Below are 23,850 nucleotides of genomic sequence, written 5' to 3'. Positions count from 1 at the left end.
ATGGTATACAACCAAGAAATGCAGGAATATTTCACAGCTCACTAATATGAACAGTGTGAAAGTATGAGAGAAATAAGACAACATCTAGCATTTTTATTAAAACACTATGTTAAGACTGTAACTGCATATAATGAACAAAATGTTTAATGGGGGAGGAAGAGGGTTGGGATAGCATAATTAATTCAACCTCTAAAGGTTCTTGAAAGAGTACCTGGATCAATAGGTGACCTGTTGTATGCTGTACATATAGCAAAACTTAGAAGAATAATTAGAATAAATATCTCATCCTTTATCCTCATACACTAAGTGAATAGTGCCATTTTGTTTTTTCTTCATGGTCTATTCAGTACTGTACTATCAACTTTTATTTTTTCCATGAGAATGTACCATGTTTTTTATTAGAATTAGGAAAAACTGATTCCAAAATAGATGGTAAAATACTTTGTTTTTACAGAGTGTCTCTGACTTACCGTATTATAACCAGTAGTGCTTATAGGCTCCAGTCAGACTGCATAAACACTTAAGACATTGTCTCTGTACCAAAAAGCTTGCATTCTAATTTGAGGCAAGAAAAAACAAGTGTGTAGTGAACAATAGGAAGGAATGTGGTGACAGAACTAATGTAATGATCATGTTATGTACTCTGACAGTTGGCACAACCCAAAAGCCCTGGCCATAGTAACTTATATTTTAATACGAAGTGTGTTGCTATTTTTCTCTGTGGCCTTGTGAACAGTAGTAGAAACTGAGCAGAAACAGCTTCTAAAGATATCTGACATAGATTTGTTGTAGATGGGCACGGCTCTTCAAACTGATATTTGTCTGGTGCATGTAAATGCATTTCCCCAGATGACCTCTGTCAAATTGAAAACTGTGATTGAATTGCACTCTTATTAATTTCCCTAAAAATATGTGTGCTAAAGTTTAGGAAAGCTCATCTAAAACAAAAATATCCTTTAAATATCGTGGCTAGCACCCAGATTCCATGCTCTTTTGAGTGAACAGTTGGTCTTAAGTCTAGCCTCTTTTGAACTTGGGGATCCCATTACAAATATCTGTTACCTTCTACAAAGGGGATTGTGTAGACTTGCCAAGACATCCTACCACAGAATAACTTGTAAAGTCTTCAGGTTTTGATTGAGAGCATTGATAAAAGGATATCTACTCTGCTACAGTAGTTGTTCTGTTTAAGGGATAAAGGTGGGAGAAACAGATTTTCCAATCTAATACATTAGGAATTTATGTCCCAGACATTTGTAACCTTGACTGACTTTTCCATCCTCCTAGTAGACTAAATTCTGAAGTCCATTACAGAGGCATCCCATTATGAGTCACTGAACCTCACGTTTGTAGAACATGTACTATAGAACTTCTGTTGAGAATTAGAACCTAGGAAGCCATAACTTACATGGGGTTTTAGCATCTTTATAAACAATTTTATTTCATTCATTAGTTTAGTTATAATGACCTTTTTATTTTTACCAAAGCATACTTATTTCTGGACTACTTCCATTAGGCAAGAGCTCGTGGACAAACTGAATGTTATAAAACCTGAATTCATTAGGATTGGTTCACAAATGTATTAATGACAGATCAGGTAAAACATGTTTTTAGACTCTGAGCCTAATTCTTTCACCTTGAATCAATGGGATTACTTCTGGAGGTCAGGTATTCCTTACAGTGAGTAAGTGTGGTAGAATGGGACACTTAATTAGTTGTAATTGTTAGTGGTGGCTGTCTCGGAGCACCATTAGTCCATATTCATGGGGAGAAGGGCAGGCTTGAAAGTAGGAATTAGTTTTTGGCTAATTTCTAAAAGAGATGACATAGATCAGTGTTTCTCAAGAGCCAGTCCATGGACCAATGAGGGTTCCTGAGATTTCCCTGACAGAGTTTAGGAAAGACAGCAAGCTGGTCCCTGGTATCAACAAGCTTGAGAAACACTGGCATAGAACTTCTCGGTTGTGTGCCTCCTTTGAAAATTTGGTTCATAATAGATGGACTATTTCATATAATGGATTTTTTTTTCCTGGAGTAACTTTTTTCCCCTGAGGATAGTGTAGTGAAAATACCTGTGTATGACTGTTATGCAATTTACATTGGTGTCTGTGTACAGAATACTCATGTTGCCTGTGTGTATGTCCATGTTTCTAAAATAAACAAGAATGTCAGCGTCACATAACCAGGCAGATTATAATGTATGTACAAAGAATAGTGGTAGAAGTGGTTTTGTTATCTTCACAGGGTTTGTTTTTCGTAAACAAGTTGTTGCTACAGTAATGAATGTTGCAAAGGTTAATGTGTTTTATTTTGTGTTTTTTTTTTTCCCAGCCAGTATATTGCAGTAATTCTTTATTTCCAACAACCCAATCTACTCTATTTTAAGCAGTATTATAATCTATTTATAATTATAGCAGTATTCAGGCCCCGAACAGATGTTGTGCAGATTTTTAGACAAGATGGTCCTTGCCCCAATAGCATAAAGTGTAACTTAACACACGAGTGTAACAGTTGGAGGAACTGGGGAGGGATGATAATAGGAAATGTTTGGTTATGAAGACTAATTTTGCATGAAGTTCCATGGTTCTGTATCAGTCACTTTATATTGGAGTTAACTCCACATGTTCTGTATCTTGATGTGAGAGAAGGAGGGTAGTTTATACTTCTCTAAAACATGAAAGGAAATACACCAAAAAATCCTCTTCTATATTCCCAAATGTTGTTACATCTGAATATGAAAACTAAACAATAGAATAGCTGTTTAACTTCTGTAATATTAACACTGTATCTCTCTTCTAGAAAATATCTTTGGAATCTCTGACGTCCATATGGCTATGTATGATGAAGATCTCTGGAAAAATCCTTTTTACTTGGCTATTCAGAAACGTCGTCCTGACCTTTGCAGGGAAGTTGCAGAATTCCATGGTATTGTAAGTAAAGAGTTTTTTGTTTTAAATTGACTGACTACATACTGAAGCAATACAATCTCTCAGATTCTCACTAAAGTTTAGGAAATGGTGAGAGCAAACCAACAAACTAAATCAAAACTGAGATACATAAAGTATATGTTTTTATTTTAATATATACATGAGGGAATGCATTAGGTAGTAGATGGAATGTATGGTGGGGATTCTTACAATTATGGTTCATAGAAAGACCCAAAATATAAATGCATATTTTAAATATGGGATTGGCACTTGTGTTCAGGAGCATATTGAAGTCCCTGGCTTGTAAAGGAAGAGAATAATGGTCCTTTGACCAACAAGCTACTTTATTTTATGTGACACGAGGCTACAGATATCATGCCACTATTGTTTGTGTTCAGTTTTATAGACTGCAGGTAACGGTTGAATGCACTACTGAAAGGCTGTCTGTACTTGATCTTTACTTATCAGAAATCTTCTTATCAAGCCTTATCTTCTAGTTGTCCTTGCTGGTCTGAATAACTTGTATATCTAGTACTGTTTGTCATAATTATGACCTTGAGAGACTGGGAACCAAAGCATTTTGCAATTATGGTTTTATATTGTAAATCAATACACACATCTGTTCTGGCATTAAAACATCAACTAATAAAAAGCAGGAATAAACCAGGTTGTGTTAGTAAATGAGGGGTTTTGACCTATGACTCCTATGAAGGATGCTATATAAACCTTATATTGTTCACTTTTAAAGTGCCTAGCAGGAGAATGCAAATGACTTGCACCGTAGCTTCTGCATGGTTGTATCAATATTTTTTTCTGTATCACTTCAAAGTGTTGCTAACAGTAATGCAGTTCCATTCATGAGTGCTAATGTAAATGAAACACTAGCAGCTGTAGGTCTTTTAAGTGCTTTGGTGTTTATACCATCCTTGAAGCAGGTCTAGACAAAAGAGCACTTAATTTGAGGGTGAGATGGGAACTAACCACTGGCTCCTGGGCCTCTCTGTCTGTCCTTGTTCCTAGCACTGTTGCCACTTATACTAGCCATGGGAATTTTTTAGGGGAAACATCCTAGCATAAACACAGCTTGTGAGTAAGCCTTGCAAGCAAGGCTTACTATAACGTTACTGCTCTCGAAAGCAATCTGGCCAATCTTTCCAAATGGTTTTGGTTTCTATTTTTATTTATTAGCTACATAGAACCTTATTTAGAGGGTAGCTCTAATTCCAAGCCTATGGACATCTTTTATTAGGTTAAATAACCTCACTTATTCTTGGGCTTTTTGATCATCCATTAGCAATGGCAAAGGAAAAATTAGTCAGCCTATTTATCTTAAAATCTTGGAGACAGCTTTTTTCCTACTTTCACAAACAACAAAAAAAGAGCCCTGATAATGCATAAGTGTCAAATCATTCCTGCGTGAGTGGTATTCAGAGTTCAGAAACTTAACTGTCTGAACATGTGTGAATGACCTGCAATATGTAGAATACATGGAGTAAGAAAACTGAAATATTGGGCTTGCCACCTTCATGGGATTTGAGCAGAAATGTTGAGTAGGAAAAACAATTGTTTTCCATTCTTGTGGGAATGGGGGGGGGGGCAGGGGAAGGGAGAGGCAGAACTCTCTGTGGTGTGTGTGTGTGTGTTTTTTGGGGGGGGGTGTTTTTTTTTTTTTTACACAGGCTTTGTCCTAGATAAGTATTAATAATAGTTCTAACATTTAACCTTGTCCACATACATAAATGGTCCTGTGCAGTATCCACTTTTTCCTATGACCAGTGTATGAGAACAAGGCCCAGTATTGTTGGAACAGGCTTTCAGTGTAAAATGTTGTTTTGACACTGCCTGTTAAGTTTCTATAAACTGCACCATTTAAACTTTTAAACGTTGGTGGCACAAAACAAAAAAGCACTTTTTATTGTTCTTTAGTTTACTGTAGTTCTAATTCAGTAATAAGATCTTCTGCTTGTTGAGGAATAAATAAGAGGCAATAGGGTATGCTTTTAATTTTTTTTAATTGCATACCAAAGGAATGGAGAGAAGGAGACTAAACAATGTCCAGTCAGAGTGCTTTGAATGTCAAACTGCAGTGCTGCTGTTAGAAATGTAAATATTTGCAGAACTTAGGTTTGTTAAGATTCCTGATATCTGCTCATCTCAGGTCTGACCTCCTTGTGGAGGTGATTCTGCTGCTGCTGCTAATGATATTGCTTTTTATGTCTCCAGAATAAAAGCATTTGTTTCTGTGAGCAGTGTTAATATTTCCAGCAAGAGTGCTCTTATCTGAGGAGTAGAAATGCTTCTGTAAAAAGTATCTTTCAATACTGAAAGGGTTTTGGTTAGGAGAAATTGTAAATTTTTGCACTGTTCCAGAGAATAGCAGGAATAGATGACACTGTACTCTGACAATTTAGGTTTTCATTTGAAAACTAGGCATGTATACTGCCAGTTTTAGATCAGTTTAGTTTCGTGATGGAAGAATAGGGGCTCAAAATATTCACCAGGTAGTTTTAATGGTAGTTAGGCAAACATGCGTCTGTATGAACTAAATATGCCATTTGCCCTGGTTCCTTTTAAGACTATCTTTCTTCTGTCTGGTGGCTTTGACCTTTTTTGTGACTAGCAAATGCCAGTGACTTGGGAATGCAAGCAACAGTGGTACTGCTACCTCATTAGTATAACTGTTCTACCGGAGAGAAATACTGGCCTGTCACAGGTTAGCATGTAGCTAGTTTGTTGAAGTGCTCCTTTAAATGTAGAAACTGGGGTGATCTCAGTATTTAAGTTGTCCCTCCATTGTATGTGGATTTTTTTTTAAATGCATAGCTGATACAGAGAAGAGTGAAACTGTTTTAGAAAGGTGTATTTTGTAAAAGACTTTAAGAGCTATGCAGACTAGTTCTTAGAGGTAGTCACGGTCCCACTTCCTATTCGTCTCTGAATATATCTTTTCAACCTTTAGTTTTAGGGCTGTTCAGAATTCTGCTATGCTACTTCTGTTTTAAAGTCTAGCTGTTTGAAGTGGTTGCTGAAAACTTTTCTGCATGATTGAGTAAATTGACTCCTTTCTGTGTGACTGACTCATCTGAGTTGCTGTACCTAAGCAAATTTGGAGGTGAGGATAAATAACTTCTTGCTACTGAGGTGGTCGGCAGTGGGGGTGGGAGGTGGGGCAGGGTAGATATCAAAAACAGTCTTGTGTAGGAAGAGTTCTCTAAGGCTATGTCTACACTACAGCTCAGATCAATGCTCTGAAATCGATCTACCAACAGTCAATTTAGCAGGTCTAGTGAAGACCCGCCAAATCGACACCAGATCGCTCTCCAGTCAACCCCTGTACTCTACTCCACAATGAGAAGAGTAAGGTAAGTCAATGGGCAGCTTTCTTCTGTTGACCCCTCACAGTAACTCAACCCAAGATATGTCGACTCCAATTACATTATTCACATAGCGTAGGTTAACTTTCTGTGGTGGTATAGACATAGCCTAAATTTGGGGTTTCTTTTAAATTCAGCTTCTGCTCAAATAGTCCAGAATGGAATAATTTCTGTATTTGATAATCTAACACATAATGCTTCATTCTCCACATAGGGAAGAAAAATTCTGCTTTCTTTACTTAAAAACTAACAGTCTCATAAGAAGATTGTTTTGTTCCTTAAATTAGTTGTGGATGCCATTATGTCCTAGATAAGCAGTGTTAGTGAAACTGAGACTATGTATAGCTTCGGGCTCCGTGTGTGTGTGTGTGTGTATATATATATTTTTTAAAAAGACATCTTTTCAAAACTACTTTTAAAGTTGGTGGTTCAAGTAAATCTTGCTATTTTTCTCTTCTTCCCCCCCCCCCCCAGGTAAGAAACCTTTGGCATACTCACTAAGTACTGAAGACTTGGTCTGACAATTGCCAAAGGAGCCTATAAGCAAACTCAATAGACAATCTAAATGACTCGCAGAAGACTTCTCAAATTTGAAGGCCATTATAGCAATATCCTGGGTTTCTCCAGTTACCTTACGTATAACTATGATGCCTGAAGAAACCACACTCCATCTTTTCACTTTCTTCTCTCTCCAGTCCCAGTTAAAATAAAGGGCTGAACTTTACTAAATGCTTCAAAGTAAAACAGTGAGCAAGTATATTATAATGAAGAAAACTCTGATTGTAAAGGGGGCAGACTTTTTTTTTTCTTTTAAAAACCTTTTCAGACAGATCAAATCCTGGTGAGGATAGTAGTAACTGCAAGTCACTGCTCTTAAAACTTCACCACACAGCAGTTGAGTGGACTGAGGCCACTACCAGTGATTGTTTGTAGAGCCAGTGTTCTGCATAAACAGACTAAGCAATTGCTTAATGCCCCAAGCAGCTCCAGAGGGCCTCCCATTCACTCTTTTTATTGTAAGAACTGGCCTGTTTTAGTATTGGGAGGGGGGAATATTCCTGCTTGGGGGGGCTAGCACCGGCACTGTATGTTTGCACTGTGAATCCAACCCGGAGAGTACCAACTGCCAGAGATGTAGAGGATTTTGAATTAGCAAGGTGATCAATAAGAGGATAGTTTTTAAGAGATTTCTCCCAGGCCAGGGTTGAGACACAATGGCTGGGCAGCATGAGGGAGGGAAGCTTGGAGTATCACTGGGCTGTGTCCTGAGTATGAACATCAGTCCAGCACATTCCATGAGCGCTAAGTTCTATCACACAAGCTGAAAACAGACTGTACTTCATTTCAAATGATTGTATAGTTGAGTACTGTTAATGTTCTTCTATTGATTCCATAATTCACTCTAGACCAGGGGTTCTCAGCATTTTTCTCTGAGCATTCCCCCCACAGCCCATGTGTGCCACAACTTTTTTTTTTCTGTTTATCCAGTGGACTTAAACAGGGCCAAGGTAGCAATTAAGGGTAGCAAGTAGGACTTCTTCCTGGGGATCCCACAAAGCTAAGTTACTCGGGCTTCTGCCCTAGGTGATGGGGCATAGGCTTTAGCTGGGGCCCAGGGCAGAAAGCCAATCTAATGCCAGCCCAGCTCTTTGTTTTATTTTGGCAGACCCCCTGAAACCTGCTCATGGCCTCCCCAGAGGGCCCCATATCCCTGGCTGAGAACCACTGCTCTAAAGGCTGCACTAACCTGTTAATGGGAGGAGGCCTCACCATCTATTGTGTGTGGGTTGTTTTTTTTCCTGGTTGTCTTTCACTTGGTCTAGGAAAATACCTTAATGAACACTTTAAGCTGCTTAGTCTCAGGTTTTTAATTTAATGTAAAAATGTCAGCAATATAAGATCTGTATTTATATGACTGGGGGTCTTGCTAGAGATGTTGATTTTTGCATCAAGTTCCATCTGCCTTTCCTTTTGGGTACAAAGTGCTCTGATTGTCCCCAGCTTGCTATACACCTCTGCCTCGATTATAACACTGTCCTTGGGAGCAAAAAAATCTTACCGTGTTTATAGGTGAAACTGTTTTATATTGAACTTGCTTTGATTCACTGGAATGCGCAGCCCCCACCTTCTTCTCTCTTCCCCCTCGCTCCTCCCCCCCCCTGCCCCAGAGCACTGCTTTACTGCATTATATCCAAATTCTTGTCGTATCGAGGTAGCAGTATACTTCGGAGATCATCAGAGTATAGATTCTACCTCTTGCAGCTAATTAGAAATTTTTTTTTTTTTTTTCCTATTCTGTGATCTGAGATGTTGAGCAGGCATCTTGGTTATGGGCTCTACTTATTTTTGATTTTATTTTTATTTCTTTTTAAAAGATGTTACAGGTCTGATATGAAGAGTGCTTGATGAGGAACATAGAACAAAGGTTGTCTGATTTCTGAAGCAGTTGGCACACTGCATTTCCTCCTACAGAGGCATGCAATTGACTGATTTTATTCTTTCTCCAGATATTAGTACCGTGCAAAGGGAGCTTTTCAAGCAGCAGTCTTTCTACCTGCCAATTTGATTCGTATGTTTTAAAACCAGTGGAAGAAAAATTTCAGACCTTAAATGGAAAGGTATTTGCTTGTTAATACATATTTGGTGGAGGGGTTCTGCCTGGGAAAATGATAGACAAGAGTGAAAGGGGAGAGACCAAACTTTGAGTGATCCTAGAGTAGGCAGTGTTTTGAGATAACACTATCTGATGAGTAGGACAGATAACTGGAGGTCTGGTCTCTGTTCCTGATTCTGCTACTGAGAGTGTAACTCCAAACCCATTTTACAGAAGGGGAAATGGAGATACAGCTTCAAATTAACATCACTGCATTGGTGCAAAGTATTTATTTATATTTATTCATAGAGCTAATTAATAGGATGGGTGTCTGCTCTGTCCATGAGAACGTTGGGTTGAGTTCTGTGCTTGTACTCTAGCTGTATTGTATAGATAATAAGGGGGAAGTTTGTCCAGAAGAGGATGGCACAGTCTCAAAGACTCCCTCTTCTCTCCCCCCTCCACCCCCATTTATAAATTGCAGTCTCCTCACTGTCTGCACAAACTGATTCAGAAACATTCTGGTGACAATCTTACAAAATTAAAGATGTATTAAAACTGGACAGTCATACTAATTGCTATAAATGAGGAGTCCCGCTGTGTGGCGTGCTAGTATCGGTTAGTGGCATTGTTTTTTCCCCAGTGCAGTTTGAAATAAAGAAGTTCAGAATTCTTGTTTAAATGGGTGTTTTTGTCCTTAATGCCCATAGAATAAGTTTCAGTGCACCTAAAGCATTTCAAAAGTTCTTTTAAAAAAAAATGTTAAAGGTGAATGTGGAAAAGCATGTTTGTGGGGGTGGGGGAGGGGTGTGTTTTGTTTTTTTTTAAATGTATCTAGTGACTTTTGGGTGCCCAACTCAAGGCACCTTTTTAAAAGGGGCATGACTCTATCAGAAGACGGGTAGTAGGCATTTTCTGGAAATCGGCCCTTTTAAGGTGTCTAAGTTGAGTAACTTAAAAACTTGAGCACGTACCCACTTCTGAATCTTGAACAAATGTGTCCTGAATTTTTTTCCTTGAACAAATGATGCAGTGGAGAACAAACTGGTGGGGGGAGGGAGGGACACACAAAATCATCCTGCATTAGTAATCTTGATTTTAAAACAAAAAAATCACTCCCTGCGGCACTGACTTGTTGAAGCAAGGAGAATGTGAAAGGATCTCTGACCAAAAAAGACTTAAGACCATTACAAATACCCCCTTTTCCTAGTACACAGAACTATGTATTACAATTGTCAACTTCCTGTTTTTTCTGCTCAATATTATGATTTATTTTATTTATTTTTTAATTTCAGGAAATCTTTATTCAGGGAAACTTGATAATTTTAGGAACTGGTTTTAATCATCATCTCTCAGTACCTGTTCTCTTTGAGGAAACATTCTACAATGAAAAAGAAGAAAGTTTTAGCTTATTGTGTATAGCTCATCCCCTGGAAGAATCTGAAATCTTAGGTGCGTACAGAAATGCCAGGAAACCACCAGCAGTTGTTGTGCTTTGGTATGAAACAAGGCAGCCCTCTATTTTATAGAGTTCAGTATAATTCTAGGTTTGTCTTACAAAGCAGTACTTTGGATTGAAAACTCAGGATTTTTTTTTTTAATAGTGCAGCTAGGCAAGAAGCAAACTGTAAAAACAAAACCAAAAAAAACTAGCCAAGGTTTATGTAGTATGACTTAATAAAATTTATTTTTAAATGGCCTCAATTTGAATTGAAAGTCAGCTCTGTGAAATACTTGTTTTGAATGTAACATGGAATTATAATTTCAGGTAGGTCATTATCGGACAGCTTATTGTCTTGACTCTGTTTAAAACTAGTACTTGTATCACTATTAATGGTGTTGCCCCTTTCTACTGAGATCTTGAGTGAGAGTAAACTCTTTGACGTGGTCAGTTGCAGTCTTTAGAAGTTGTCTGTCTGAACTCTTTTTTTTTTTTTTTTTTTTTTTTTTTTTGTAGCAGCTTTTCTTTTGGTGATGCCTGACTTTGTAGTATTAAAATTTTTAATTCTTGCTTCTTAAACTGGCTGCATTTGACATGGATCTGAGTAGAACACTTTCCTGCTCTGGATTGGAGATACTGTAGGTAAGATTAGGGAAATATTGCCAGAGTAACTGCTTTAAAGCAGTATATGTAGCTTTTTTTGCAGAATTTTGGCACGTCGTTGCTGCTCACCAAGGGTAAAACAAAATTTGAAGCAAAATGGGAACTTCTCAAAATGAATGTTGTCCCTAAAAGGCTAAACATACTTGACTTTACCAGACCCTCTGCAAGACAAATTGTGAAACTGACATTAGGGAAAGTGGAGTAATAACTGTCAGGGAAGTGTGATAACTGGATTTGAACAATAAGTTTTAAATGAGTCTGATTTACTTCTATATGGAATCAAACCATAAACTTTAATCTGGCTTCTGAAAATAACTTCTCTTTTTGAAGGAGTGATTTTTATTTTTTTAAATGTCCGGTTTTTTACTACACCTTCAGAAGAGCAGTAGAAGACTACGAGGCTAAAGTCTGGTTTGGAGGGAATGAGAACCGAGCTTGCTTTGTCTGTAGGTGATTAAGTTGCCTAGATAAATGGGAGCAGATTCTGCAATACAGATGGTAAAAGAACCTGGATGCTTTTGTGGTAAACTAACTCCTAACTTTCATTACAGAAGAATTTAAAACCTCATCAAAATCTTATTCCCTGAAAAACATTGAGGATGTGAGAGAGTTTTTGGGAAGACACTCTGAAAGATTTGACAAACACATTGCATCTTTCCATAGGACTTTTAAAGAACACGAAAGAAAAAACCTACGACATTACATAGTCAGTACCTTACTTTTAACCTTTGATCACCTAGAATTTTGACTTAATGTTTGTACCTAGGTAATTCACTATTTGAATTTATTTTATTAAAGCTTTACGTGTCACAATATTTTGTAAATAGAATTGTGTAAATGTGGGGTATTTAGTCGTAAAGGGTTATGGTGGCTTGCATTTTTTTAATTTAAAAAACAAACCCTGCTTGTCTCTGCACTTCAGCACATCCTACTAATTGAACGGGACTACTTGCCTGTCTTAGATAATCAGGATTTGTCCGAGTTCTAGCACTGCATTGCTCATATTTAAATATCTCATGTCTTGCCATTTCAGGATTCTGTTAATGCACTTTACACCAAATGCATCCAGCATTTATTGAGGGATTCTCACTTTGTAAGTGCTACTTAAGTAAATCTGTACTGTGAAAATAACTGCCTATTGCTTAGACAATGTATTTAACTCAGTGCATAAATTCCCATACTTTTTAGAGGATGCTTGCAAAGCAGGAACCGCAGATGAATCTGATGAAACAAGCAGTTGAAGTAAGTCTCTGAGGCTGGGCAAAAACATCAATGGGTTATTTTATCTTGTCTTTTTCCTTCTCCTTCCTAAACCGTGGTGTTTGTTCCCTAGATGTATGTACATCATGATGTTTATGATCTGATCTTTAAATATGTGGGAACTATTGAGGCAAGTGAGGTAAGGGATTCCCCCCCCCTTAATATAACTAATCTATGCAAGACTGATGGACAAACTTTTGTACAGCTTCTAAAAATATTGTTTTATTCACTGCTTAGGATGCAGCCTTTAACAAAATTACAAGAAGCCTCCAAGATCTCCAGCAAAAAGATATTGGAGTTAAGCCTGAATTCAGGTGAGAGTTGCATGATGAGGGACTTCTAAATGACTCTCAGTCAGGAATGGATTAAAGTTTAAGTAGGTCCTAGGCCAGCCAAAAAGCAACTCTCCTCCCCTGGAGTAGTGAGCAGACTTGGGAGAGAATGTCCATTTTCTTTCTGCACTAGCCCCTGTGATGATCTCACTTCTCCAAAAGAGAGATAAGTAAAGGGTTTGAGGGTGTCATCTTGGGTTAGCTGCCCCACTGATGTTGTTGCCTTAATTCTTCATTGCCTCCGGTATCTTAAAACTTTTTATTTTGCTTTCAAAGGGGGTGCTCGATCGCTGCTCCCTCCCAAGCACCTCCTACATGCTACTGAACAGCTGATCGCCCAGAGGCAATGATGGGCAGGGCTGCCAGTGGGTGGGAGGGACTGAGGGGGAGGCACTGATTGGTGGGGCTGCAGGTGGGAGGAGCAGGGGGGAGCTGATCAGAGGGCTACTGGAGGTTGCTGAGTATCCACTATTCCCGGCCCCTGGGTGCTCCAGGGCTGGAGCCAGGGGCGGCTCCAGCGCTCAAAGCGTGTGCTTGTGGCAAGCCGCGGGGAGCGCTCTGCTGGTCGCCAGTAGGGCGGCAGGCAGGGTGCCTTCTGTGGCTTGCCTGCGGGAGGGTCCACTGGTCCTGTGGCTTTGGCTTGGGGTGGCAAAATGTCTAGAGCCGCCCCTGGCTGGAGCACCCACAGAGTCAGCGCTTATGTGTTCAACAACATTTGGAACAAGTCCCACCTTTTTTATTGAAACGCAGATCTTTCTGATTCCATGGGTGTGCAGAAGTGTGCTCTGTCTCTTGGGCTTTAATTCATGGTATTGCCTGAAATTTGAACCATTGCACAAGCATACTTAATTAGTACATCTCATAAATCTGGCTTGTGTACTAAGGCTTTTATCTTTCAAAAATATTTTATAGCTTTAATATTCCACGTGCAAAGCGAGAATTGGGTCAGCTGAATAAATGTACCTCCCCACAACAGAAGCTGATCTGTCTTCGAAAAGTGGTGCAAATTATTATGCAGTCTCCTAGCCAAAGAGGTTGGTATTCAAAGCAATGAACTGGTAATTAATTTTAATATGTGGCACTCTTCATCTTGAAAGCACTTTACATACACTTTCTAACTTTAATTCTTCCATATACAAAAATAATGCAAATAATGTTCAGATGGAATACTAAGGATCTGGCTTGCAGAATATTAAGTACAACAGTCAAAACTAGGGTGACCAGATGTCCTGATTTTATATGGATAATCCTGATATTTGGGGCTTTGTCTCATGTAGACACCTATTATTCCCTATCCTGATAATTATTACTTTTTTTTCACACTTGCTATCTGGTCACACTGGGCAAAACAGACCCTTGAAGTAGTATGCTTACCTTGGGCATAAACATCCTGTGGGGGGAAAAACCCTTGACTTGCATTGATACCTCAGCAGAGAAAAAGAAAATCAACATTAGGCTTTCTGCTGCAGAGGAAGATTTTTTTCTTCAAGGAGTTGAGTGATTTCATTATAGCGCTGTTGAGTTGCTAGAACACTGACATCTGCTTTAAAGACCACGATAATCTTGTAAATACACTGACCCCCCCAAAGGATATTAAGTTGACTTTCTTTACAAAACTTAAAAATAGAATAAAACTGTGGAACAATAATCCTGGAAGGTAGATGTTTATTCCCACTATTGCATGATGCCTTTTGTTAATCTATTCAAGATGTAAAATTAAGTTCCCTCTAATGAAACCTGACCCTCTTGAAGTCAGATATGAACTGTTGGTATAGTCACACCAAACTCTTTTAATGGGGCTGAAGTGAAGAGGGGGCAGTAGCTCTCCGCAGTCCATGCCTCTCCTCCCCATCACAAAGTTGTTTTGTTTTACTATTATAAAGGCAAGCTCATTTCCTGCAAGGCTGTTCGTTGTAGGGCTGTGCAGGGTTTTGGGGGGAGTAATTATTCAAACCCTAGAGTCATAAACTCCTTTTCTTCTTGAGGGAAGAGTTTGACAGAGGTGACTCCAGGGTATTTTTTGCACTCTACCATAGGCTGACACTAGTTTGACTAGGCTGCCTACATGGGTCACCTAGAAGGTGCATGGTCTGTTGGGTGGGTCTGGGTCCTGTTGAGGGTATCAGTAGAAAATACTGAATAAGTAACCAATCTATCTGAAATGAGTTTACAAAAGCTTAAATATTGAAATCCGTGTTCAGTCCTGGCTCTAATCTTTGGCCTATTGTGGCTTATATTAAAGTTTTTTTTTTTCCTATTACAAACTCTTATTTCCTTCAGTTAACATGGAGACCATGTGTGCAGATGATCTTCTCTCTGTGTTACTGTATCTGCTAGTAAAAACAGAGATTCCTAACTGGTATGTAAAGTTTCTTTTTACTGTACAAATGCATCTGTAACTTGTACATAATGTTGCTGCATAAATAAATGCTTCTAGAAACAGCTAGGTCTACAAAGACAGGCTTGCTGGGGTTTTTTGTTTGGTTTTTGTTTGTTATAGTTTTATAACAAATTCTCAAATAGGTTTGAAGGGATCTTTAACCTCAGCAATAAAAAGGAACTTGCTTGTCTCCCATCCCTAGAGAGAGCTGTAAACCTTGCTTCCACTTCCCTCCCATTTTTATAGCTCTTCCATCAGACATCAAATGTTGCTTGGTTTTTTGCCCCTTTCGGACTTCTTGATGTTACCCATCTTTGCCTTTTGGACCTATTTAATACCAAAATTCCTGAATTCATCTGTCTCAAAGCAGCCAGGAACCAATCCTCAATTCCCAACTTGGTTCCTGGGCAACTTGACATTCAAAGGCATAGAACACCTGGAGATTAATCAATATCCTGAGGGATAACGTAACTGGAATGTTGCTGAAATAACTTATTTACTGCTAATATCAAACATATATTAATCTCTAACCTAGTATCCATAAAGGTATAAATCTTACACTACAAGTACATTTAGATGTAACAGTTGCATTAGCATTGCAATGCTGGATGTGGCTTTTAACAGATTTATAATTTGTTTGCCTTTGTAAAAAGGCATCTAAAATTAATGAAGTGCTTAAGTTTTCAAGTAACAGAATTTAGCACCACCTCATAATCCTGGAAACTGTCCAGGCTGAATGTATCCATATTTTGCATAACTCTTCTTTCTTTCTTTCTTCTAGCAGTTTAAGGGCACTTTGTATGTAAGCTCTTATCTCCTCTTGCTGGACAATTGGTTCAGTCTCTTCCATTATCTTTTTTTTTCTTCTCAGTTTCAGACAAATACTAAAATAACCCAAAACATAATGTAATATTTCACTTCCTTTTCATATAAGAGATTCTCACTGTGGGTCACATCCCTCATGAGGTTCTTGGCATAAGTTTCCTTTGTTTTCCTTCCTAGGGCTCTCAACAAGCTCGGGGGTCTGTAAAAATAGCTGCTAGCTCCTTGTGATAAGAGAACGTGAATTGGCTTCTAGTTGCATCCACTTCTCTCCCCTCTCTGAGTAGACTGAGTAGCAATATTAAAATAAGCCTCTGTCCTCCACACCTTCATGAATTGTTAAGGATAAGTGTTTTTTATTTTTACTTTTAGGATGGCAAATTTGAGTTACATCAAAAACTTCAGGTTTTGCAGTTCAGCAAAGGATGAACTGGGATACTGCCTGACCTCTGTTGAGGCTGCTATAGAATATATCCGACAAGGAAACCTCTCCGACAGACCAACAGTAAGATAATTTTATGACAATATTTAGCACCTTACAAGTATTAACTGCTCCTTCTAGTACCCTTTTTAGAGGTAGGTATTTTCCTTCTCTTTCCAACAGAAGTGGGGAGGGGGAAGCTGAGTGACCACAGCTTCCACATTAGCAAAAAGAAGGAAGTGTCAGCCAGTTGTCAGACCTTGGGATTTCCATGTCTCCAATCTTGCAATGAATCTGTGCATCTGTCTGTGCTGGTTTAATATAATTCAGCAGAAAGCATTCTGTCTTCCAGGCCAGTAGATGTGTTCAGCCTCAGTGAAGTTTGGCTTCATACGCTTAATGGTGATCCAACAACAGGCTACTTAGAGCGAGGTTCCATCCTTTGGGAGAAAATCTCAAACCCACGGTCTCCAGCTTCTACCTGCACAGTCAGGAGGGAGGCAAAAGATCCCAATGCACTTCTTTGAAAAGAGTAGTGAGATGGTGTCCTAGCTAATGACCTTTCTCAAGTGTGGGTGGGGGGAAATGTGTTTCACCAATGAGCACATAACATCTGCTGCTTCACTTGACAAATCACTGGACTACTTTACCATCTCCTAGTTGCTTATAAAGCAAAATAGCTGAGTGGTTTGAGCATTGGCCTGCTAAACCCAGGGTTGTGAGTTTGATCCTTGAGGGGGCCACTTAAGGATTTGGGGATTTAATTGGGGACTGGCCCTGCTTTGAGCAGGGGGTTGGATTAATGACCTCCTGAGGTCCCTTCCAGCCCTCATAGTCTGTCGGGACACATAGCATGTTAAAGGTGCCAAATTCTTACTCTAGCCTGTTACGTGGATCAAAGGCTTTCAGTAGTCTGAGGATAAATTGACAATTGATCTTACATTCTATGTGTTTCTGTTGGAGCATTATTTATATAGAATATTGGGTCTAGAAAACAAATGGAATTCTGTAACTGGGAACAACAGTTAAATTTGATTATTCAGTACACATTCCTTTTCATATCTAACTAAAGGCAAATGGTAATCTGTCAAAGTGGAATACCTTGGGTGAAAATCTCACACATACACATTGCACAGCACTTAACAAGATGTCATGTAGCCTGAAGCATACAGCATAATGAACTGCTGTGGCTGGTTGTACAAAACTACACAAAACCTGATCTTTAAAACTTTATTCTTAAAATAGTTACTAAGGAAACATGTTAAAATGGTAGTATCACATAATGGTTTTAGTAACTTTTCTAGCATTTAAAAAAACCTTTTTTTTTATCAGTTGTCTTATTAGATAGCAGCATGGTTTTAACCTCAATACAGTCTTACAGAGCTCATTGCCATGCTTTCTCTTAGAATGCTGTGCAGCCTTTTTCTTTGGTTATTTTAAAAACCCTGGCTAAAACTTACGGAGTGGGTGTGGGGGGAAGGTTGCAGTATAGATCAAAACAGAATTATTCAGCGAGTCTTGACCACATAGTGCAGCTTCTAAATGTATTCCATTTATACTTTCCAAATAGTGGGCACCAGCTTTGGATTTTCCTCTTGTGATGCTGATGACATTAACAAATGATTTATGCAATGCAAATAATGAACTTTGTGGCACCAGCATGATAGCCCAGTGGTAACACAAAGCTCTGTGATGCTGGACAGCAGAGTTTGAAGCCTAGGTTTGCTCCTGGGTCTGTAACCTAGCAGGAGTCCGAAATGCTGCAGATGCAGTGAATTAATTTCATGGTGGGTGAGCATGCCATCTGTCAATCAGCTCCAGTCCCTGCAGGCCAATTGAGGGATAGTGCTGATGTGACTTTAAAAGCTATCATGGTCAGAGAGAGCCCCTGTGACTGACTTAGGGTAGGGAGCCAGCTTCTTACATATGGAAAACAGACTAGGTCCTGAATTTAGATCACACTTTTCTTGTGCCAAATGAAGAGAGCCTAAAAAGACACCTACCTGTTGGGAGGGGATGGGGGGTGGGGGGGGTGGCTAGTTGTTTTTAAAACAAAAAGTCCTTCTCAGTAGCTTTTTAAAAGTGTACTGTAGTCTGTTTACTCTGTTTTGTAACCTGTCTTGGTGGTTAAGCTCTCAAAACACTCTAGAGTTTCTCCTCTTGCAAAAATAGGTGTTCCCTGTGTGACCTGCTAACCAAAGGATGTGAACATGGGACCAGAGAGACTGGGACTTGCTGAATTATCTGTCAACTGCATAGCACTGGAATCTGGATTACTGTGGCCTGATTGCTTGATTTGGCTCAATGTACAGGGTTTGGGGTGGGACAATTCCAGGGCACAATCTTAACAAAGCAAAACCTCTTAGAGGTAAATTCAAAATTTTATCTAAAGAAATACTTTTATGGTAAAATGCTATTTTGCTTTTCTGTGGTGATCTTTCCACAAATCTATGGCACTCTGAACTATTGAACATTTAAAAAGAATATGACATTTTGTATTTAGTATCTCTTGTTATATTGCTATATTGAATCCTGTTAAGAAAATATAATAAAGTGTTAATGTTTAAAAACAAAGCTTTCAATTTTTCCTCTTTAATTTCAGCCATCATGCAGCTATCTCAGAATTCTTGTAATATAAATAGCAATAGTCCCAGCTCACTTTCAGGCCAGGAATACTTACATTTTAAAATTCCCTTTGTAAAACAGCACATGAACTAACACTGAGGATGCCAGTAAAAAACTGTATTTGGTGGATTGTAGTCTGTTTTTGTTTGTTTGTTTGTTTTTGTTTTTTTAGACAATTTTTTTAATATAAAACAAGTTCTTCATTTTAAAAAGAAGGGACAAAAAAGAGAATAAAAATTGCCTTTCTCCAAGTCTGGTCCCATCTGTCTTCAGATAACTAAATAGAGCAATTCTTTACATAACAGGAGATCTCACTATATATTAAAGGTTGTTCCAATTTTCTGATATTGCTGACAATCTTAGACGTCTGTTCAGCGGATGAACATTAATTGATTCTTCCAGAGTTCTAAATAGGAGAGCCAGAGCCCCGAGCAGTGCCTCAGAGTATTTCCCTGATACCAACTTGTTGCATTTGAAATCTGAAGCCAGAGTATATGCAGAGTAGTGATTGAACCTTGCAGGCTGGATAAGCCTTTCAAATGACTGAGTATAGTGCAGGCTGAATGTGCTGGTGGTTCCTAGTTTTCCTCTCTCCTGGGCTTCCTTCCTACATCCAACTTCCATTTCCATTGTTACCTAGATGGTGAATGTTGACTTCTAAAGAGAGCCTGCAACACCAGGGAGCAACCAGATCAGCTTCAGGCATCTAGGGGAATCTTTCTTTTGTGTGTCATCCCCTTTCTCTCCCGCCGCCCCTGTTAGTGCCATTCCTAGGGATGTGTAAACGAGGGAATCGTATAGTGTTCCTTTAGCAGCTGCAGCACTGGGGCTTGGGGTGTCAGCAATAAAGTTTATTCTAAGAAAGAAGGGAAGCCTGAAAAAGTTAGGACCCCCGTGGTGTGGGGGCTCACATAGAAATTGGGGCCACGATTCATCAAAACTCCCCTTCTCTGTTTGGGTTCTGGGCCAGTCTGAATCTGCTGGATTACCTCAATATAAAGGGATCTGAGAACAGGCATTGCTTCTATGTGAGCCCTGTGCAGTGAGGAGTAGAGCTGAGAACTAGTACAAGCCACCCAGCAGCTACTGAACAGGAAAGAGCAAAATTGCCAGAGTGAAGGGAGAAGGGTGGGGTGGGGTGGGAGGAGGGCAATGCATACAGAAAAAAGGAGTAAAAACTCAGGGTAGTAGTGTAGCCTCTGCCAGTCTCACCAGCCCTCAGCAACTGACCACATTTGCGTTGATCCCTAATCTCCTATTTAGTTCTGCCCCGGCAAAGAATAAATCAGTTAGTCTTCAGTTTCCTGGCTGAGGCACTAGTTGCTAGGCCAAGTTTCAGGGTCTTTGCTTGCAATAGGATCCTGCTGAATCCTTCACTCCATTCCAAGGTATCCAGTACTGGTGGGGGAAACAGAGGAGTTAAATGGTAAGGAAAGATGCTGAATCTCCAGTTCTGCTGCGACAACTCCTGATGCTGCTTGCAGTGGGGACAGATCGCTTCTGAAGGAGTTGCTGGCAGTCAGCCTGCTCCTTCTTAGCCCCTCCCTCCACCAGTCCCTAGAGCACCCAACCGTAGGCAAAACACAGGGACGAACCAGCCTATCCATGGCAAGGCAACTGGCCTGTTGACAGCATATGTCTCTTAGCACTTTGAAAAAGCAAATGAGGAAAAGATTAGAGGTGCAATGGAGAAAACTAGAGATTGAGGCACAGCTCGGAGATGAGTTAAAAAGAGCCTGTATCTGGATGGACCTATTGTGTGGGTGGTAAAATGGATAGGAACAGGAGGAGCATGAGAGTTAAGGCCCCTCTTTGAATTTGTGCCTGTGGATAGTGGGGCTTCATAACTCTTAATATGTCCCAGTGGCAGGGGCCAGTAACAAAGGGCTTTCATTTAATAGGCCAGAATGTTCCAACAAGTTCTAGTTCAGAGATTCTGAAACCAAACACCTGCCCCTTTTTGGGGAGTGGGAAGAGAAGACTTTCACACTGAAATACATGGACAGTAATGTCCTCAACCATCCAAGAGTTCTGCATATCCTCAGAAGGTCTAAAGTGTTCATTATAATAAAATCCCCTCTAACTAGTGACCCACATCAGCACTGGTGGAAATAGAGGTATTTACTGTTCTGGACTCAGTTATTGTCTAAGGATTTTGGCAGGGGATTGAAGGCAGGTTCTAATGTATTTCACTATCTTTTGCCCTGTAGATAAGGGATGATATGTGCTTAAGTTCTGGGGATGCAATCTGTGTTGTCCTACTGCAACACAAGCAATGTTTTTGGTAATTATCTGGAGTATTCTAACCAAAACAATCCATCCAGGGGCCCATGCTCTACTCTCAAACAAATGAAATCCTCATTCTTACTCACTGAAGTGTAGAACATAGTAGCTAAACCAGAACATGCAATTTATCCTTTCAGTTGATTATCTTGTAGAAATGGTCAATACTCAGTGCTTCAGAAGGTTACCCATTCATTATTTCTCTTTATTCCCATGTGGGAATATGTGCCAATTATGTAACAGGGCAAAATCTTTCCTGATATTTCATGTGACAAGCTTGTTCTCTGGAGCATGAGGATTGCCATCATTTGGGGAAGGGGGAAATAGTGCTGAACAACTTGCGTGGGATTTCTGGTGTTCATTAATTCCATAGATTGTAATTACTTGCACTATTAAACTGTCTCTGACTAATTGCACTACACACTCAGGCCAGCATTTTCAAACCTGGGTGCCTCTAATTAGGCACTAAAATCCACATTTTCACACCTGTCAACTCATCCAGTGGGAGCAGCAGATGCTACTTCACTCAAACCTCTGAAAAAAATCTGCCTACATATTTAGGTACCAGAATGCTAGGCACCAAGGTTTGAAAACATTGGTGTCTGTCCTGCTATCTTTTGTGTAACTAAAACACAAACCAAAACAAATTAGAGGATATAAATGTTCTCTAGTCTCATATCACAGTATTGAGTTTTTAAATCTCTGTATTGAGTTTTCCATTGTAGGTCAGTCATATGTATTGTTTAAAAACTTCCATGGTTTAGCATGCATAACTAAATACAGGGGCTACTAGTGATCAAAACCAAACAAGTTCTTAGAATAGTTAGTGCTTTAAAATTTTGTTTGGAAAATTCAAAGAAGAAAACAAGCAATGTTAAAGATTGTACACACTTTGGGAGAGAACAGCTCATATATGTGCAAGCAAATTGAGTTCCTTTTATTCATCTTACAACTGTGTACATTTAGTGACTAATGAAATTGCTGGAAGAAGAGCACAGCTCATGTGAGGCTTATGAAAAATAGTACAATAGCACATACACCCATAATCCTTTGCAAGTTTTCATCCTAAAATTTCTCCATATCAAACATGTTTAAGTTTTGAAAGAAACCTTAATTATAGCCAAATTATCTAGAAGCACCAGAACAGATTTCTGTTTCTATTCAATTCTTAAAAGAGTAGTTCTAGTAGTGATGGTGGCTTTATAGATGGTTTTAAGAGGCTTTCTCCATGAGATCACCGATTGTGATCTTAACATTAAAATCTTTGGGATCCAAGTTTCCAGAAAAGCTGCTGGACTCCACATTCCAATACCACCAGGAAACCTGGGTGATCTTGTGTTCATTTGCTCTGAATTGATTTTTGTAATGCTTCAGTTTGATATGCTGCCTTATTACCTTCGCACACAGGGCCCTGGCTGAGTATTTGTTACATGCAAATACAGTTAATTGTTATTTTTAGATTTAATCTCAAGTGTTGAAGAATGTGTCTCTGTCATCCATTTCTTCTCAACTGTTAACACAAGTGCTAACTTTGCAGATTTTGTGGCCATGTTTGGTAGAGAGGCCTTCAGATGAATCCAGCATGATTCTGAGGGGCTTTCTGATTCTGGGGCTTCAGCTTGACTCTGCTACATGGCTGGCAGCAGATAGTATCTGTCCTGGGCCTGTTTTTAGGCATTAGCTTTATGACTGTCCATCTTGCTCTTTGGCACACCCCATTTAGTCTATGTTTTATATGAAGCACACCTCTCACTAACTTGGCCGCTTCAAAAGCTACTTTTATTTTGTTAATGAAACTCAGATGTTTTAGTACTAAAATGTCTAAGGTGTGCCCTGGGATTATTTTATGGACTAACATCCGATTAGGTGACAGGGAATGCTCTTGTACAAATGTACAAAGTCATTGATACAGAATTTTAAATATTAAATCAAACTTTTAGGCTTTAACCTGTTACATAAGCTAAGAGCTGGTAAATATATGTATTGCATATTTAAAAAATAATAACTTTTTATAAAACTACTTTCTTTTTACTAATATATGGAACATTGGTTGATATGGCTTGTTTCTTTGCAGGAATCTGAGAGGGTTAGTGACAAGTTCTTGAGACAAAGAATGAACTTGCTGTCCCAGATGTCCACAACCCCGATAGATTGCTTGTTCAAGGTGAAAAATCTGCATTGCAGAACATTGTACATATATAATCTCTTACACACAGTTTTCTAGACTATAACACACACTTCATAATGACTTCACCATGCTGCTTGTACTTTGGAGTGCCAAGAAGCCATATGTTAGACTATAAAGAGGTGCTTGGGTAATCAGTGCATTGCAGTTCTGTGCCAAAGCTTCTGCAAGTTGGCAATGTGTTTTTACAGATTCTAGCACAGAAACAAATGGAGCTGGAATAGTACTGCTGTAATTGTCAATAGCCCATTAAAACAGAGATGCAGTGCCAATGGCTGTTAGTCTACAGAGACTTTGGTGCCTAAAACCAAGAAGTTTTGCTGAAAAAAAAATCTAAAGTGCAGTCACCTCCTATCTCCTACATATTGTGTTAATCTCGTAATGATCGAAAGAGAATTTCACCTGTACAAAGACAAAGCAGAGCTACTAATTATACAGCTAATAGTAGAAACTGCTAGTAATAATGTGTCTGAACAGAGGGAGGACATTGTTGTAACTGAGTCTGGAAGACAACAATGTGAATTTTGTATTAAAGTTAGTTTGT

At 39.1% G+C, this 23,850-nt stretch overlaps 1 protein-coding gene across 8 annotated transcripts in view; it reads left to right on the top strand.

The window, feature by feature from the left end:
• The window catches only part of ANKRD27 (ankyrin repeat domain 27), a 99,253-nt gene that overhangs the window by 30,399 nt on the left and 45,004 nt on the right, over positions 1-23,850 (top strand). For 7 of the 8 annotated variants that reach the window (XM_030581130.1, XM_030581126.1, XM_030581125.1 and 4 more), the window contains 12 exons: positions 2,800-2,930; positions 8,809-8,919; positions 10,190-10,346; positions 11,550-11,704; positions 12,032-12,091; positions 12,187-12,240; positions 12,332-12,397; positions 12,496-12,572; positions 13,503-13,624; positions 14,871-14,949; positions 16,165-16,297; positions 23,196-23,285. In XM_030581130.1, the coding sequence (XP_030436990.1) occupies positions 2,829-2,930; positions 8,809-8,919; positions 10,190-10,346; positions 11,550-11,704; positions 12,032-12,091; positions 12,187-12,240; positions 12,332-12,397; positions 12,496-12,572; positions 13,503-13,624; positions 14,871-14,949; positions 16,165-16,297; positions 23,196-23,285 (1,206 nt within the window). In that variant the 5' untranslated portion in view covers positions 2,800-2,828. Of the gene's footprint in view, positions 1-2,799; positions 2,931-8,808; positions 8,920-10,189; positions 10,347-11,549; positions 11,705-12,031; positions 12,092-12,186; positions 12,241-12,331; positions 12,398-12,495; positions 12,573-13,502; positions 13,625-14,870; positions 14,950-16,164; positions 16,298-23,195; positions 23,286-23,850 lie in introns of those variants that run through there. The other variant, XM_030581132.1, reaches the window with a different exon arrangement.

The sequence above is a fragment of the Gopherus evgoodei genome, chromosome 12 (genome assembly GCF_007399415.2).
Source record: "Gopherus evgoodei ecotype Sinaloan lineage chromosome 12, rGopEvg1_v1.p, whole genome shotgun sequence".
NCBI classification, from domain to species: Eukaryota; Metazoa; Chordata; order Testudines; family Testudinidae; genus Gopherus; species Gopherus evgoodei.
Note: the sequence above shows the minus strand (reverse complement) of the source record. Positions and strands in the feature narration are given on the sequence as shown.